Below are 19874 nucleotides of genomic sequence, written 5' to 3' on the forward strand. Positions count from 1 at the left end.
ATAAAAATCTAATTAAGGAATGTTCACCATTACAGGCTGGTTATATTCACAGACTTTTGCCACACAACTGTGTTTAAACCTTTTATGAAAGTGATTTTTGCATAATAGGTCCACTTTGATATTCTATATTAGCGTTAGCATGTTCTCCTCTTTATAAAGCTTTGTTTCCTGTCCCCAGGCTAAAGACTTCATCCACTCAGAGCTGCTGGCGTACCTGTACTCGTCTGGAGATCAGAACAGTCTAATGGAGGAGTCTGCAGACCAGGCCCCAGCGCAGAAGACGAGATGCTGAGGATGTACCATGCTATTAAAGAGGCGCTCAGCATCATTGGTGACATCAGCACCAGCACCATCTCCACACCTGTGCCTCCACCCGTCAATGACAGCTGGATACCTGAGACCAGGTGAGGACGTCAACTACATCCTGACATGCGTGCCAAAGAATAGGATTTATTTTACAACACCTTTCTATATGTTCAGTATAGACCAGGGCTATTTAATTAGTTTGGCATGGAGGCCAGTTCATGAAAAGCTTCCCAATGAGGGGCGGAGAGAGATATGACTTGCAATATAAGTGCTGACACAACAGCAAATAAGGGCTCATATGCTATATTTCTGCTCATAAAGACACCCACGTTGGCTTTTTCTACATTCATAGATGTGTATATGTTGTATAATATGTTGATTTTGTAACTACACAACATCACTGCATTGTACAATGTGGCTTCTTTTTTTTACAAGCATATCCAATGTTGTATTTCGAAGCACAACAAAAGCTTAAGTAGGCTTTCTTTACATTCCAAAACATTCATATGTTATGTTTTGAACTGCATAACAATTAGGGATGTAACTATTATAGATTTTGGTTGTATGATTATAGTGTGAAGAATAATCATGGTTTCACAGTTATCACGATATTATGCATTTATTAAATTCAAAACACTAGTAGTTTGGAAAATCACAAGAAACTGCTTATATTTTAAAGTGTTGTTTATTGCTGCTCAGTAACCAAATAAAGCGCAAAATATTAATAAAAACAAACAAGTCTATACATAATCTGTAATAATTCATCTAATGTATCTTTTGTTTACATTGCACTAAAGCCACGCACAACTCTCACCGCTACAGCCTGAGATCATTTCTACTGTGTGCACCTGCAGGGCGCGAGTGCGTCAGTCCGCTTGCAAGCCATGCACGCACCATTCCCAATATGCGCACGTCTCTGTTGGAAATAATTTACTTGCGTACAGAAAAGACGCAATATGTCAACGGCTTGCTGCTATAGTTAATCCAGTGTGCGTTCTTATTGGCTTAACTTTGTTTAGTTGCAGCAGCTTTTTTTCCGTGCAACAGAAATGCGGCATTGAGAAGCCTTTAATGAATAAAAGCAGGGTTAATAGTGAAATCGGCCAATCATTGCATCCCTATTAACGATATCAGTGCATTCTACAAAGGCCTTTTCTACAAACATATCCAGATGTTTTCAGCTGCTCGCACCACTCGCTTAATGTCAGGTGACTCAGCTTTGCGCAGCCTTTAACTGCAGCTTGTGCTGTATTGAAATGACGCATGTCACTTCATAACTATATCAGCCATCTTTCAACTGAACCAAATTTATTTTTGATGTCTTGGTCACACCATTTGGAGGGCTGGAACAAATTGCCTCGGGAGTCGAGTTCATTGAATAGCCCTGGTATAGACTGTATAAAAGAGATTAGCGATATGGATTTTTTTTTTTCACAATGTTTTTGCAATTAAAGTCCTTATGAAAACAAAATGTACTTTTTTTTTTTTTTTTGATCGTTAGTATCAGTATAGTAGTCATAAGTAGACCCAAACAGAATCTGCACATTCAGAAATCCGCAGATTGTTCAATCCCATTATTGAGTCTATTTAATTGTGTGAATGTAAGTTATTATGTTAATTTCGGTACTTTTATTAACTGAGGCCTTGAGACAACGAACCATATAAGTGCATATTTTCAAATTTATTAAGATTTTAATACGACTTTTTTCGCTTGGATTGTGAATATTATATTATATATTTTTTATTTTACTTGAAGATAGAGAACAAAAGCTTCTCAATTCAAAGGAGATACATTTTTCTGTGTCAGTGTTAAAACTGCAAAGTTATTGTGATTTTTATATTTCTCAAATGTGGAAGAATGGTACAGTTCCAGTTAGTGTGGAAGAACAGTATAACTCCAATTCATCATATCACTTTAAACCACTAAAGATCTGATTCCTTTATCTTAGGTTTAATACAGTAAAAGAAACTTCAGGCTAATATTAAGCATTTCTTTAAAGTTTATTATTATTATTTTTATTTAAATACAGACAATAAATGAGCAATGTACAATACATTGACCTTCTTACAGTACAGGCAACAACAATCAATTGTTAATAATAAACAATAAATAAATACAAAAATAAATACATAAAAGGCAAAGCATACATCATGGCTAAATATTGTTGTTTATTTAGAAATACTACTTTAAACTGTGCTTTTCAAATCGTGATAAAAATAAATACATAAACAATTAAACTCTGCTTGGCGTAGTTTACACAGGACTGGTGGGAAATATGCATTGATACAGCTTTATTATATACAGTGTGTTGTTTATTTTGATAGGTTAATTGTTTTTGTGGCATTTCGCGCTGCTCAGCGCATTTAGAGAGAGAGATCACATCGCATATAAGGTTCTTCCACTTATCCTTTCAGTGGATTTTTTTCCTGTTTTTTTTTTTTATTTAAATATGGTTTCCCAGCATCCCTCAAAACCTTCCTTACTCTGTCCTTCTATTTGTTCATGTTGGCTCTTTTTTTTTTTATTGCCGAAGACTTGCCTTTTATTGTCTGAAGTGGAGCGGCATGCCCATTCTTCTTAGTGGACATAAACGTTTTTTCCATGTAAAGCTATTTTAATGTTTAAAATGCAGATTCTTGGTCGCGTGAAAATATTCCCAAACTGTTTCTGTATACAAAGTCCACACATACAATTAATGTCACATGGTTTTCTAATTTTTATTTATTCATTTTTTTAATAACTTAAACGGTTGTTCGTCTCGCACACTCTACTAATATGCAAATTTCTGTCTTTTAGTAGATACAGTATGTAATAGATTTGGAATGGATCTAATTCATAGTTCATAATCATCATTTTTTTTTTTATTTCATGGTTTTTAGACATAAATGTGCAGATTTAGTTTTTTACAAAACTCAGCAGATTCTGATGCCATAGTCATAAGGTTATTTATAATCTAGTGTGCTCCAAAACAGTAATAAAATTCCCATTTGGAAAAGATTTAAAGCTTTAGATTTGTATTTACCTTCCAAACAAATCAGCAAATTTAATTTCACCCTTTACTTCAGTTTCTCATCAAATCTTCTGACCAAATAAATTCTCACTAGTATTTGATACGCACCCCCTTTGAGGCTTCGGACTGGCCAACATGACTTTATGGTTGAGAGTGTATCATCACCACCTGTTGCTTTGGCATGCTCTTGACATCTTCATATAGCATTTTTATTTCATGTCAATAAAGATTTTTTTTTAACTGTGCATGTGTGGACAAGATATTTCAGTTTACAAAAAATACCCATGTACATATATTTTTTGCTTGTTAGTTTTGATTAGTGTTGATTTCCAGTGCAATAAATCTGTTTATATAAAACTTGTAGTAACGGTCCTCATAATTGGTGGGTGCGACTAAATATTTGGCTGCGACTACCAAGCAAAAAGGTTCATTTCGAGCCCTGCTTCAAGTTTTATATGAACAGATTTATTGCATTTGAAATAAACACTAATCAAAACTAACTAGCAAAAATATATATGCATGAGTAAGGAAAATGGAAAATGAGTAAGGAAAACGAAATCCTGTTACCACAAGAAAATACATTTTTATAACATAATTAAGTGACCAAATGATACACGGACGGACCGCTCACCAGCCCTATACGCACTGCTTGACATGAACAAATCTGTTAACGATAACTGTGCTGTGTTCTCACGGGTGCTGTCTGATATTGCACAGATGCTTTTGACATATACCTTATTATTTGCATAGGTCATTTTAATAGCAATACCTGTCTTTTCATGAGCTGCAATATTAGTTTAATCTTAGTCAGTGCAAGCCCTTTTGCGATTGTGTACGTGGTGTTAAATTTTACATATAACTGCCACTTGCACAGCTGACAGCATCTGGTGATCAAATGAAGGATTAAACACAACCTCTCGTGTTTAAAATGTGTAGATGCGGCAAACAGTTTCCTGAAAACCCTGCTCCACTGACTTCACAGTGAATGCTTAAGTTATTTATCCACTTTTTGATAAGTGTAGATGGTGGATTAACATTCACCACATGATCAGTCATCAGATGTGCCATTATTTGTAGCTTTAGGTGGTTTTTAAAACAAAATCTGTCAGTGTTGTTTTCATTCTCTCATCTTTAGCTCTTTGCATATTCGCGGTTGTGGCTCCCCATTATCTAAAGGCAGAAGGCATTGACTGAGTGATTGACAGCTGATTTTAACCAATCCATTCGCGTTCAGTTCTAGAGCAGTGGGCCAATAAGAAGAGCGCAAAAAAGCGGCAAGCATTGCTGGCTTTGTTTACTGCAGTAAGTTGACATGACAACAGTTTTAAACTGTTCCTGAGCGCTGCGTTTCAAGTGCAAAGATGCATTCTGCATGAATGTTTCCTAAATCCAGCATGCGGGGAACATATTGCAGTGAAAACCGGTCGCATGCAACAATTTTATGCACACTCACAAATGCTCCCAAATATATTTTGAGGTCGCATAATTAAAATTTCGGGTACATATGCGACCAAAGCGGTCGAAATTTCGAGCCCTGTGTAGTAACGATGCTCATAATTTGTGGGTGCGACAAAATTTTTGCTGGTGCACCTACATTTTTAAAGTTAGGAGCACCAGTGCTACCAAGCAAAAAGATTAATTTTGAGCCCTGCAAAAACTACATGTGTAGCTACTGGGACAATTCCTTTACCCATTAAGTGTAGTGAACTTCAATATCTTAATACTACTTTTTTTTTCCTTGTAGTCCCACCCCTCAGCGCAGACCGCCTACATCTGCACCGCCCCCCAACAGGCCTCCAGCAGTGAGAGGTCCAACCCCAGGCCCTCCTCCTCTTAACCCCACCCCCTCGTTTGCAGCCCCACCCATACCCTCTCGGCCAGGCCAGCCCATGAATGCCTTTGGCAACAGCAGCCAGGATCCTTTCAGCGCACCTCCACAGATCCCCTCTCGCCCCGCACGCATTCCACCAGGCGTCCCCAGGTAAGACATTTTAGTAGTTTGTCAACTGTAATCCCACAGTGCGTATGTGTGTGTGAGAACAAACATCTCAGGTATGAAGCTCAGAAGAATGAAAGCACAAAGTGTTTGAATAACGTTTGACTGATGTATTGTTTTTCAGCTTTTATTCTTGTCGCTAGAATGCTGATTTTTCTTCTGTCGCACACTAATAATAATATAATAAAATCATAAATTGCACATCTCCGCTGAACTTACATTTTCGTATTCTGATGTTGTCTCATATCTTCTTTACTAAAGTTTCTTTGGTTCTTTGTTATTATTTTTTTTTTATCTCTGAAGTCTCATCTGACCTCGTCTTGTATCACTTTTGATGTAATTTTGTTTCCTTTCCTCTACTAGTGCTGTCTCTCCTTTTTCATCTTCACCTTGTTTAATCTGGCATTTTCTCACCTCATCTCTTCTCGTCTCATCGAACTTCTCATCTCATTTTATTATGTTTTTTTCTTTTTTATTTGTCATATCTTCAAACCTTCTCTTGCTTCTTCTGGTCTCTTTTCTTCTCATCATATTCTCCTAGCCTAGTCTCAGCTTCTCTTGTTGTCTCATCTAGCTTCTCATCTCTCATCATCATCTCAAATCTTGTTTATTTTTATAAATAGTTAACTCTCATCAACTTATTTAGTCGACACTTGCCTAGTTTTTTCTCATTTTGCCTTCTCTCATGTAGTCTCATCTAGTCTTTTCTCTTTTTTTTTTTTTTTTGAGTGTCTTTCAACTCTAGTCTCACCTGTGTTTGTCAAGTATTCTCAGAAGGTCTCATATCCCCTCATGTGGTCTTCTAGTCAACTTTTTTTAATTCATCTCGTCTCTTTTCATTCCCTTCTCTTTTCTCATTTTTGGCTCATCTCTACTCATGCAGTCTTACCTAGTCTAATTTCTCCTCATCATGTCTCAATCAACTCTTCAACTCCTCTAGTCTCTTCTTGCCTTTTTTTGTCTTGTATAGTCTCATCTGTCTTTATCCTTTGTCACTTCTCTTCTCCTCTAGTCTCATCACCTAGTCTCATTTCTTCACCTGTTGTCATTTCTCATCTTCATCTCCTCTTCTCATCGAATCTCCTCTCTTCACCTGTTTTTATTCCTCATCTTTATCTTTTCTCTTCTCATCTAAGTTTTTTTGTTTTTTTGTCATTTCTCATTTTCATTTTCTCTTCTCATCTAGTCTCGTATCGCTTCATCTTTTATTATTTCACATCAGCATCTCTTCTCATCTAGTCTCCTCTCTTCACCTGTTGACATTTCTCATCTTCGTCTCTTCATATAATCTAATCTCTCTGTCATTTCTCACCATTTTCTCTGCTAGTCTAGTCTCATATCACTTCATCTTTTGTTATTTCTGATTTTCATCTCTTCTCATCTAATCTCATCCCTTTTTTGTCATTTCTCATCTTCATTTTCTCTTATCATCTAGTCTCGTATTGTTTCATCTTTTGTATCAAAACCATCTAATGTTGCAATAAGATCGTAACTATACTGCGAATTTACACAGTGGTCATATGCATAAACACACCAAAAACAACCTTAACATTATAGCAGACACTATAAAAAGACTTTTCTGACAGGGTATTTGAGTGTCAGTATGTTGTGGGACTGCTGTACAGGAGTTATTATTATGGATTATAGATAGCGAAATTTAGCGGTTTTTATTTTAGCGTTTTTTTTTTTCTTTTTTTCTTTTTTTCTTTTTTTTTTTAAAGCATGACGGTAAAACAAACGCGGTTACGAAAATAATAAAACATGTGAAAAACATTGTAAAAATTTGTAATAATTACAAAAAATACTAATTTGTGCATCTCCGTACTTCCGGGTTCAGCAAAACTGCCGTTGTGGCTGGTGTATTCTGGGAAATTTTCATACCACTTGGTTTCGAGTGTGGTGCTGAAAAATCTTTGTTCGGAGGGCTATCTACCCCTTCCCCTTAGTCCTACGCCTTCAAGCTAAAGAGAATTTGGACACCCCTACCCCTTGAAGTCAATGCGCAAAACGAGGGGTAGGGGAAGCGCTAAGTGGTAGAATTGGGATTGGACCGTAGTCTGCACGCTGTTTGTTTAGCTCTGCAGTAACACTTCCGAAACACTAGCTGGGAGTACATTCACTAGCTGTTCCTCTGTGTCGGGTTTCTTCACGGGTGTTTTGTTTTTCTGAATGGTACAAGTAGCTAAAACTTGCTCATTCAGAGGCGAGAACAACAACGGTTGTGCAACAACTTTAATCATAAAGTAAACTTAAAACAAAACACTCGCTCCATCGAGCTTGTGGCTCTCAGCACCGCCCACACTCGTCTTCACTACCAGACTGACCAATCTCAGAGCTTGTGCTAAGTATCATTGCGACATGTTGTTACATTTTTTTGAGAGGTCAGCCAAAGCGAGGGCTATGCGACCACGCAAAGGCTTCGGCAGACCGTCCGCGTACACTTGACGCAGATGTATAAATCAGCCTTTACCCCCAACATGGATCTTTCCTCAAATCTTGTCTCTTTTCAATTAACCTCATAATGATCTTGTTTCTTCTCATCTCTTTGAATGTAATCTAGCAGTTAACCTCATCTCATCCAATCTAACCCTTCACCCCTTCTCCTCTATCCTTTCCCTGTGGTTGTGGGTATGTCTCACTTTTTTTCTCACTCTTTTCTCCTCCTGCAGCAGAAGACCCCCTGGCGCACCCAACCGGCCCACCATTATCCGCCCCGCCGAGCCTTCCCTGCTAGACTAGACCTGAGCACTGGCTACCATAGTGTGCTGGGCTGACAGAAACACAAACAGAGAGAGAGAGGAATGGCTGGAGAACTGCACTGAAACATGTGCACGTGTGTCCACACAACACAGCCTGACCCATAGACATCCAAAATAAGTGTCCTCTGACCAGCGCTGCTAATCACATCCTAAATCCCAGAGCTCGAAATTAAGCACATAAATATTCAAATACATTTAATATTATTATTATTGTTGCTGTTGTTTTTTTTTTTTCAACTATAGTGTGAACTAAAGGGTGTAGTGGCCTTCATCTTTCAGTTATTTTCATCGCTCACGTTAATCAGGTGACCACCAGGGGGTGTCCTACTCAACTCGCGTAGACGAACCAACGGTAGACTTGACTAGTGGGTTAAGATGTAAACAAGCACTGTGCAAGCTAGTTCAACTAGCCTGTCTTCCTGTTCTTGGGTGGTTGAAGACTCTTTCTTGTTAAAGACACACTTCTTCATATGTGGGTTTTGGTTTTCATCCTTTATTTTTTCCTGACTCTCTAACTCGATATGCTGAAGAAAAACAAACTGTTATATGTTATGTTGGGATTGATTTGATCTGATTTCCATGTTTCCCATTTGGCGGTTACTATTATTATTACGTTTATTGAGATTTTTGGTTTGTTTAAACCAATCAGATGTATACAAAAACATTCAGTTGCTTCTAAAATGTGCTATATTTAGTGTTGGCAACTGATATCCACTTTCTGTTGTGCTGGGAACTTCAAAAGCACTTCTATAGTTTGTCGTCGATGGGAATTTCTTTGATAGCTATTCGGAGGAGGCGCAACTTGTATGCAAATGACCTGTTTATACAAATAATAGTTTGTGTATATGATATAATCCTGGAAAGCACGGAAACCGCTACTGCCGGCGCTTTGTAAAATAGAGTCTCAGGTAACATCCGACTCCAAATCTGGTAACAGTTTACGCTTTAGCTTCGCATTCTGATCATTGTAACTTAAATTAATCTGCGGGCTTTTATTTCGCAATCAGGGATGTTGAAGTGGTCTTTTTTTTTTTTTTTTGAGCGGGAAAAAACATCAGGGCGCCACAGGAAGTGGGAATGCGTTTGTACATGGTTCATGCAGGTGAATTAGTGGTCGTGGGGGCATTTGCTATGTTTATGGATCTAGTCCGTTCTCGGCTATATAAACACGGGGAACTTTCTGAACTTTTAACATAGAGATCATAGATGTACTAACAGAGTGTATTATTTATAACCTGGGCATTTGTCTTTGTTTGCATTTTTCACAAACTCTTTGCTTCGAGAAAAGATGACAGATTTGTGGCCCTAACAATGTTTGAACAACATTCCGAGTGAAATCCTGGTTTTGATTGCAGAATCGTTGACGTTTTATTGAGGGAAATGGACCGTGACTAATTTAGTTTTCTTATTTGAGGATACCAATGAGGTTTTGATGAATACATGTGAGAAACTTTGATTTTAGCCTGATGCATTTTTTGTAAATAATCAAAGACTTGGAGTCGGACGTGGAATAAAATGTTCAAATTAGCTGCGGATATCTGAATGCTTTTAAATCACTCCTTTGTTATGGCTCCAGTGATGGCGACTGCTGCTTTTTCTTCACAATCCAGTCCAGTCAAAGTTTGAATAAAATAAATGTAAAAAAATTCCAAATGACCTGTTCAAAACTGGACAAAGCCCAAAATCACTGCAGCCATAACTTTAATGTGGTCTATAAGGTTATGGTGAGCCTTCTCTCCCTCTAATAACTGTGTCCTTTTGTAAGGTGCGAGGGACAGAGGACATGTTTAGCATTCTTTTTTTTTTTTAACAGCTTTTTGGAATAACAAATCATTGTCAAGTGCCTGTGTAGCAAATTAAAATGGACTTGGAGCAAAACTGCACAATGAATTGAAAGTGCGATAATAAAAGGTGTTGTGTATAATAAAGATCTGGCGCTCTGGTGGTCGGTGTTTCCTTGTGTCTCATCTTTTTCATTTAGCTTGATTTGTGTCTCCCAGCATGCATCTCTTCCTCTTTGTGTTCTCTTATGCTATGTTCAGTCAATGCAAAGACGCGAATAGACATCCTGCGGCACGATATGCGCAAATGGCGCAGCGCGAATGACAGTAATTGTGAGGTGGGAATGGCGCGGCGTGAATTGAGCGTTTTGCGTGATTGACATGCTTAACGCGCGAAATGCTCGAGTTCGAAAATCTGAACTTCAGCGGACATTCACGCCGCGTTAACCAATCAGGAGCTGTCTCTTCTGGGGGCATGATTATGACGTAGCGCCTGGTGTCCCAGGTTAAGTTTATGGAGAAGTTTATGAGCTCACAGAGCTAGGTGCACCTCTGAAAGGATCTAGTGGACTCAGACACTGCTCCAAACGAATCTACGCTGTTTTTCAGCCTTCATAAAGCACATAAACACAGTTATTTTCTTAGTAAAATCCATGTTAGCCATTTAGCAATGGAGCTACAGTCACCAGGCAGCCAGCCTGCCCATGACGCGAATCAGTGTCTGTTCTGCAGTGAATTTGATGTGTGAATGAAGCGGAATTTGATGCGCATTTGAAAGGTGTAATGCTGTGTTCACACCAGACGCGGAACACGCGGATTAATCGCGATATTTGCGCGTAAATAGCCGCATGAACTTTTAAGTTTACTCCAATTGTGGGCAAACTTTTTAGACCCGAGGGCCACATCAAGTTTTGCAAACCAAGTGAAGGACCACATGTTAAATCCTTCAAAAATGACTTTTATTTATTGTGGCAGTATGCATGGAACATGCAACATGTCACATTAACACAAAACAGATTTTTTTATATAATTATAAAATATATCTTTTTGTATAATTTGTCAACACAAAGGAAGTGCGGTGCACCTTGCGTTTTTGGAACATAAATGCGCGTTCGGTGTGATTGGCACCTTCGGCATGCTTTCATGTTGTTGCCAAATTCTGACCCTACCATCTAAATGTCACAGCAGAAATTGAGACTCATCAGACCAGGCAACGTTTATCTAATCTTCTATTGTCCAATTTTGGTGAGCCTATGCGAACTGTAGCCTGTTTCCTGTTCTTAGCTGACATGTGTGGTCTTCTGCTGCTGTAGCCCATCTGCTTTAAGGTTAGTTGTGTTGTGTGTTCAGAGATGCTCTTCTGCATACCTTGGTTATAACAAGTGGTTATTTGACTTACTGTTGCCTTCTATCAGCTTTAACCAGTCTGGCCATTCTCCTCTGACCTCTGGCATCAACAAGGCATTTGCGCCCACAGAACTGCCACTCACTGGATGTTTTCTCTTCTTCAGACCATTCTCTGTAATCCCTAGAGATGGTTGTGTGTGAAAATCCAAGTAGATCAGCAGTTTCTGAAATACTCAGAACAGCCCGTCTGGCCCCAACAACCATGCCATGTTCAAAATAATTTAAATCACCTTTCTTTCCCATTCTGATGCTCAGTTTGAACTGCAGCAGGCCAGTTCAAAGTTGAGTAGGGAAGTCCATGATTTTGTTATTTGTTTAGATTGTTGAACGTTGGGTGTTGCTAACAAAATGAAGGAAGATTGATGACTGGTCGAATTCAGAGCACAAACAACACCTACTGATATTCCTACCCTAAAGGAATTCCATGTGACCAGGATGTAAAGAAAGTGGTGTCAAGCAGGAGGGAAGTTTATGGTATTAAAGTTAATGAAGGCAAATAAGTTTTTTACAAAATAATGAAGTGCACAGATACATCGTTTACAACTAGTACTACTGTATACATACAAAAATAAGAAAAATAATGGGCTTTAAAATAATATCTAGTTAGTTCAAATGTGTCAGATGCTCTGACAGATACAGTATGTAATGTACATTTCCCAGGTATATACGTTATCAAACGTTGTAAAGTCATGAAATACCTCTGTATATTCAAGTATCCAGCCTAATCTTATGAGGAGCCTATAACAATTTTAAGCATTATCAGAAAACTGTATGACTTCATCTGATTTGATTTGAACGAAAAATAAAATTTTTAAACCCAACCATCATTGGGGATGAGCAAATCTTACTAAAATGTGCAAATGAGATTACATAAATTCATACAATTTAGTTCACGCTTTTTTTTTTTTTTTATCGCATTCTCATTGTAGCTTAAATGAATATGTAGGCTTTTATTTCGCATTTAGGGTGTCATTTTATAAGAAGGAAAACCAGGAAGTGAGAAAGCGTTTATACATGGCACATGCGTCAGACTTCATGGGGAAACTTAGCTTTGCACCTTCTCAGAAAAGTGACTATTTTCGTATAAATGCATATGTTCTAATTTGTACAAAAACGTAAATTAAAAAAGATGGCACGTCTCCAAACCTCACATCTAAACCTTCCCCTCATTGGGAGATGAGCAAATCATACTAAAATCTGCAAATAAGATTGTACAAATTTTTTCAAATAAATCTGCGGGCACACTAGCGGACACTGCGGAGTTTGAGCTTGCGAAATTCTGTCGTATGGCGCTGCGAAAAAGGGCGGGATTAAACAAGATAATTAGACATTAAAAAAACGCGAGCAATTGGTCTTACATTTCTGTCCAGAGAGCTCATGTTATGATCCTCGGTTGGTCTCGCGCAATCATGTGACTTGCCGCATGACTTTACGTTTCCGGTCTGACGCATTTACGTGCGTATGAATGGAAGTCTGGGGAGAAAAGTGCAGTGTGACCGCAGTTTAGCCATTAAATTAAAAAGTTACAAATTGCAACAAGATTGTGTTGTGAGTATCGTAAATTACGTTGGACACTGCAGTGCACAAAATTTGACATCATGCTCTGTGACTGCTCTTTATTATTATTTTTTTATAAATTCAACATATAACAATTACTAACAATACCAGTACATAAAAATATAGGTAACACTAGCTATGTTTCCATCCAAAAACGTGAATTAACTTTATGCGCAAAACTGGATTATAGAATAAAAGAAGTGCGAATAAAGCAGGTTTTCCATCCAACGAGTCAAAGAGAACAAAATCGTCACTCCGTGATTGTCTGGTGCCAAATATCAACAGTAAAAACGGAATTTTGCTGCGATTAAAAAAAAAAAGCTGTGTGAATCTTTTCCTCATTTAATAAATGACTTGCGCCTCAGAACACAATCCTGACACGCAGTAAACACGCGGTGGCATTTGAAGGCATGAGACGCAGAGCACAGATGCTCTTGATTCTAGAGATCATTAATGATATAGTAACACTAATATTGAAATGGTTAAGGTGTTTTAGAATGACCAAAACAACATTTTAGATGTTTTACAGTGTGATCAGCCTGCTGGTTTGTCAATTTGCACACATTTTTATCGTTGCATGATCTCTTATAACAAAATCTTGATGCGCATACTGGAATTTGGTTGGTAAAAGTGTTTCCAACATAGTTTATGCTCATCTTTTCTTATCGAATAAAATGTTTATCCTACTCATAACTGAGTAGTCAGTCATTTTCAAAAAAAATTTGCATCTTGGTGTTTCCATCAACCAATTTTTTATGTGCAAATTCAAAATGCGCATAAAAATAGGAGGATGGAAATGTAGCTACTTTAAGATAGTCATTAGTTAATGTACAATTCAATTCAATTCACCTTTATTTGTATAGCGCTTATACAATGTAGATTGTGTCAAAGCAGCTTCACATAAAAGGTCACAGTAAATAGGAACAGTGTAGTTCAGTTTGTAGTGTTTAAGTTCAGTTCAGTTTAGCTCAGTTCAGTGTGGTTTAATAATCACTACTGAGAGTCTAAACATTGAAGGGCAAATCCAACGATGCGCAGCTCTACAGATCCCGAACCATGCAAGCCAGTGCAAACTTCACTAATGGCGGAAGTGAAGAAAAAAAAACCTTGAGAGAAACCAGGCTCAATTGGGCACGGCCATTTTAATTTCTCCGCTGGCCAAACGTCTTGTGCAGAGCTGCAGTACAGTTGAAATCAGAATTATTATCCCCCTGAATTATTAGCCCCCTGTTTATTTGTTTTCCCCCAATTTCTGTTTAACGGAGAGAAGATTTTTTCCAACACATTTCTAAACATAATAGTTTTAATAACTTATCTTTAATACCTGATTTATTTAATCTATGACGACAGTAAATAATATTTGACTAGATATTTTTCAAGACATTTCTATTCAGCTTAAAGTGATATTTAAAGGCTTAACTATGTTAATTAGGTTAACTAGGCAGGTGAGGGTAATTAGGCAAGTTATTGTATAACGATGGTTTGTTCTGAAGACTATCGAAAAAAATATATAGCTTAAAGGGGCTAATAATGTTGACCTTAAAATGTTTTTTTTATTTATTTTTTTTTTATTAAAAACTGCTTTTATTCTAGTCAAAATAAACCAAATAAGACTTTCTCCAGAAGAAAAAAATATTATCAGACATACTGTGAAATTTTCCTTTCTCTATTAAACATCATTTGGGAAATATAAAAAAAGAAAATCAAAGGGGGGCTAATAATTCTGACTTCAACTGTATGTACTTATGTAAACAAACAAACGAACAATACATTAATTACACTATTCATCTTTGTTAACGAAAAAAGTTGCACATTGTTAGTTCATGTCAACTTAGAGTATGTTATTTAATGTTAGCAAACACAACTTAGGATTTTAAAAATGCATTGGTAAATGTTAAACTATGATTAATCAATACAAGATCATTCATACTTAAATGCGTTAATTTACATTAGTTTCCAAAATATATCATGTACTCCATTTCACTGTAAAAAAGCAGGGTTCCACACAAATCGATTAAGTTAACTTAACATATAAAGTACCTAATGAATAACCACTAATACATATGTTCTAGTCCCAGCTGGAATACATACTAGTCAAAACTGAATAGTTGATGTTTCAATGACAGATCCCATAGAAATCAATGGAAAAAAAATGTATTACTAGTAATAACAGAATAGTTACTAGGCACTGTTAAAATAAGTACTAGTATCTAATAAATAAGAACTAGTATCTAATGAATAAGTACTATTATCTATTTAATACTAGTATCTAATAAATAAGTACTAGTATCTAATGAATAAGTACAAGTATCGATTTAATACTAGTATCTAATGAATGAGTAGTAGTATCTAATAAAAAGAACTAGTGTCTAATGAGTAAGCCCTATATACTGCATCTTTAAAAAGCACTAGTAAGAATAGACACTAGTATCTAATGAATAAGCACCAGTACTTAATGAAAAAGATACTAGTTTCTAAAAAATAAGCACTAGTAAGATGAAAACAGATACTAGTATGGGTTATAGATTAAATGTCAAAATGGTTTGCCATTAAATTGGTTATGGTGAGTGAATTTAGCATGGTGCTAAATAATTTGGATCTCCACACACACATCCACCAGATGGTAGCCTATTTATTTTTAGCATATACACTAATTCTAGGATATCGGTTTCAATGATTCGAGAGTCTGATGAGTCACATTAATAGCGTCAGGATAGAAGCACTACTACTTCCGTTCTAGTGTGTGTTTTCAAGATCCCTTAGTGGAAGTCATCGTTGCATCCGCTATTAGTGTGTTCAATACGCGGTTAATATACTCTGTTTCATGTGTAACACTAAGTGTTTCGCGGGCTTTGAGGAAATGATGACACACAGGCTGGTAATGAAAAACCTCAACTTGTCATCGCACATTAGAGCCTGCCAGGTTACCGTAAACAGGCACGTTTAACTGTGTAAAGGATGTCAATGTAATTCTTGGTGCTGATGTGTGGTTTCGGTTGCGGTTGTTGAACAGACGTCCACCTCCCCGACGGCCAGAGAACCAGTGGTGAGGCTGACTCAGATCTCTGGAAGCAGTGCTAGGTAAGTTACTTTTTTTTATTTATTTTTTTTATAATTTTTTTTTTTTATTGACTTCAGTAACAAACATACAAAATCCAATTTACACAAAAAAAACCCCACTATGATAGTAACAATGACAATAACAGAACAGATCGGATCAGATAACAAACACATAAAAAATAAAAAAGAGAAACAAAAGGAAGAAAAAGTAAAAAGAAAGAAATAAATAAATTTAAACTGAGATACATACTTAACACAGATACAGCAAGAGGAAAGAGTGACTTATGTATCTGTGATATTTCCAAAATATTTATCATAACAATCCAAGAATCTATCACTTTTCTTATTAACCTGTCTAAGAGATTTAATAAAAACATCAATTTCAATTAAAAATGTGAAAAAGAAGGTTGCGAATTCGAGAATTTTAGTTTGTGAATAAAATATTTTCCATACAAAATAAAAAGTTAATAATGTAGTTCTATGATATATCAGTTTTACCTTTATAGTAACAAATAATATCTTGTTGTCAAAATGGTCTGGAAGAAGCAATGTAATTACCTATATGGAAATATAAGCTATTCCAAAAGCTTTTTGTGTTTTCACATTGAAAAAATAAGTGAATCAGCGTTTCGTCTTTAGTTCTACAAAATGTGTATGAACTATCAACCTCCAAATACTCTGCCAAAGTACTATTCTTTGGATATATTTTAGGAAGAATTTTAAAATAAACCTCTTTTGTTTTATTGGGAATGCAGTACTTATGAGGTAATAAAATTTGTCGAATATATTTATTATTACATTTTTTATCAAATAGACTAATTCCATTTAAGATCAGCTCTGGTTCTTTAATAACATTTTCATTAAAAATTAAGTGAGATTTTATAAGTTGAATTAGGCCTAAAGGAATTGCTTTTTGCACAGCATTAAATTCTTTAAAAGGTAATGGAAAATTATTATTAGACATAAATTGTTCATAAGACAAGAAGTTGCCAGACTTATCAAAAACTAAGAGAATACCAATTTTATTTCTGTTAAACCACGTGGATAGAAAAATAGTTTTATTTCTAATTCTAATATCAGACTTGTTCCATAAAATGCATTTATGTAGTGAGAAATTGTGGGAATGCTAGGTAAGTTACTTCAAAACAGTCATGTTTTACTAATTGCGTTATTAACCCTTTAACTGTCCCACCAAAAAAAAAAAAAAAATGGATAGCATTTCTTAACTACTAATGTCGCTAGTTAACACGCTCAATGCATTTTTTCAACACATGCCATAATTTCAAAAATATCAACCTCTACCAAATGGTTGATATCTCGGTTTATGGTAAAAGTGTCGGAATTAGTACATATACTATGAAAAATATGAAGTGTAAGACCAATTTATTTAAAAACATAATCAAAATAAAACATTTTTGAATACTAAATCTTTATTTTTAAAGTATGCCATAAAATACTTCAGCTTCTCATTTACTAATTTTCTTTTTTCTTTTTTTTTTTTTTACAATAAAACCAAAATTATGTGTAGTAGTGCAACAAGATTATTTTTGTTTGACTTTTTTATAAACCAACAATGCTGTGTAGTGTAAACCATTATTTAAAACAGTCAAAATATGGTCAACCATTTTTGGAGCAGGCAGTTAAAGGGTTAAAAATATATTTAAATTACTTTTCTGATTGCATAGAATGAAATGCAATTTATCGACTTGACTTAATAGGGGATTGCAGGTCACAAAGTAAAGTGGGGTAAAATGTAACAGAGTTTTAAGGTATTTGTTCAGGGTTAACCATGGCATGCTTCCGCGGTTTTCACCACAGTGTCAGCAAACATCTTCCTGTCAATTATTTAAAAAGTTTGGTGAAATTAGGATGAGAAACACAGGAGAAACCATTTTTGCAGCATAAAATAATGTTTTATTATACTCTATATATTTTTTATTTTTAAAAAAAATCTGTAAAAGTATGTATGTAAAATATTTTCTTGATGGGATTACCATCTTCTAGGCTAAAAGATGGAACCATTTTAAAAACAACACAGTGACTGCTAGCCAGTTTTGAGGAAAACGCAACACAACACAGCGGGGTTAGTTGTAACATGGTGTTACAAATAAGCCACACACTGTTGGCCACCAATTAAACTAACTAAATCATTTTTAAATTTTGAGTGTAACATTGAGAACTTTTTATATTGAATATGTTTTTAATAGAAAATATTTTTAATAGAAAAAAATAAATACATTGTATAATAATGGGTAATATTGCAAATATATCCAAATGTGTTTATCCAATAGATAAATAAATAAACATGCTGTGCTATGTAGAATAAAAAAATGAGTTAAATACTGAGGAAATATACTATTCAAAATAAACTGAATTAAGCTAATTGTATGAAATCTGACTGTTACAACTTGCCCTGCTGGTGGGGTAAATTGTAACATTTTTACTCCTGGCACTTTTGGTAATACTACACAGAAACCATAGGTTCGGCGATCATACAGCCAGTGCTCATTTGTAGGAGAGGCTTGTGTGTTGTTGGTAACAAATATGGTTTGTCTAAACCCATTTTGTTCATTATTTGGCCAAAATTAAAAAGTGTTACTTTGTGCCCCGCTCTCCCCTTGTACCTGTATCAACACAATATACAAATTAAACTCAATCTGTATAAAAATGATCAAAACACATAAAATGCATACCATAAAAATGAGCTCTGAAATATAAAACTCATTGTTTCCTAAGCATGTAAAAATGCTGGCCAAATGTAACTTACATTATTTGAAAAATGTTACTATTATAAGCCATTTCTGAATACATATACAATCTCTGAGACCCTGACTTCATACCATATATCATCATGATTCATTTTTTTTTTTTCAATCATCTTGATAAACGGAACTTTTTTTAGTTAATTCCACTAAATATGTTTGTATAAAGAGAAATACAATTTCTCTGAAATTATTTACACAGAACTGTTAAATTTATGTACTGTATTAAAGTATATTTTTAAAAAAAATCACATAAATGAATAATAATCACTTTACTTTTAACTAGTTACTTTGTAATTAATTACAGCAAACACTGTCTGGAGGAGAACCTGCAGATGCCTGCAACGACACAACGACTGCTCAGAAGCTGCTGATTTAATGTTATGTAGCTGAAGAATAAGCTCCAAACATATGATTTTTCCAGGGATTACAGTCTTGAGTGAGCTTTACTCTTGCTGATGTAAAAAAAGTGCTACTTTTTGTGTTTTTTTTTTTTTTTTTTTGTGCATCCAGAAGTAATTTAGAGACTTTTTAAATTCTATTTTCTATCTATATGACATCAAAAGTCTTTAAGTAACCATCTCATAACTTAGAAACATTACAAACTCTGATATAAAAAATAAGCTGTCCAATTAACACTACTCTATCTTTTCAGATTTACCATTCATCGTTCAGTGCAACTAACTACTGGCTTGAGCTTTTTATTAATTATTAAAAACAATATAACCTAAATTTTTCCACACACACAAAAAAAAGACAATCATAGAGGGCATATTACTTTTTTTGCATTGTATGTGGAACAAATGCAAAGGTTGCAAAATGGGGTTTTCACAGTGATGCCACAAATATATATATATATATATATATATATATATATATATATATATATATATATATATATATATATATATATATATATATATATATATATATATATATATATATATATATATATATATATATATATTTTTGGTGTCCAACCTTTTAATTAAGATTATTTTTAGTTAAATTAACTTTTTCTTCATAGAGTGAAGAACATTTTAATAATCTAAAGAATTCCCACACCCACCCTGATCTCCAGACCCAAGAAAGAGAAGTGGTCCAAGAAGAGAGCCCTGAGCCAGGTGGTGTGGCTGGGATACCTCACCCTTCTTAAGATACCCTGAATGACTTGTCAGAATGGACCATTAACATCTAAAGAACTTAAACATTCCACAAAATATTATTTAGATTAT

At 35.4% G+C, this 19874-nt stretch overlaps 1 protein-coding gene across 2 annotated transcripts; it reads left to right on the plus strand.

Moving 5' to 3' along the window:
- Positions 1-273: 273 nt before the first annotated feature.
- Positions 274-19490, plus strand: LOC130221642 (dynamin-2-like). Of its 2 annotated transcripts, XM_056454202.1 has the most exons (4): positions 274-404; positions 5062-5298; positions 15831-15898; positions 18947-19490. In XM_056454202.1, exons 1-3 carry the CDS (start codon positions 286-288, stop codon positions 15865-15867), a joined length of 393 nt encoding a protein of 130 aa, XP_056310177.1. In that variant the 5' UTR covers positions 274-285; the 3' UTR covers positions 15868-15898; positions 18947-19490. The 2 variants fall into 2 exon arrangements, with proteins under 2 accessions (XP_056310177.1, XP_056310175.1); XM_056454200.1 differs by lacking the exons at positions 15831-15898; positions 18947-19490 and adding an exon at positions 7983-10000.
- Positions 19491-19874: the final 384 nt, after the last annotated feature.

This window comes from Danio aesculapii, chromosome 3 (genome assembly GCF_903798145.1).
Source record: "Danio aesculapii chromosome 3, fDanAes4.1, whole genome shotgun sequence".
NCBI lineage: Eukaryota > Metazoa > Chordata > Actinopteri > Cypriniformes > Danionidae > Danio > Danio aesculapii.

Excerpts from the sequence above, each read along its gene's own strand:
- LOC130221642 (XM_056454200.1), top strand. The coding sequence starts at position 286 with ATGCTGAGGATGTACCATGCTATTAAAGAGGCGCTCAGCATCATTGGT. Across the intron at positions 405-5,061 it reads AGCTGGATACCTGAGACCAG|TCCCACCCCTCAGCGCAGAC; the intron begins GTGAGGACGTCA and ends TTTTCCTTGTAG. Across the intron at positions 5,299-7,982 it reads ATTCCACCAGGCGTCCCCAG|CAGAAGACCCCCTGGCGCAC; the intron begins GTAAGACATTTT and ends CTCCTCCTGCAG.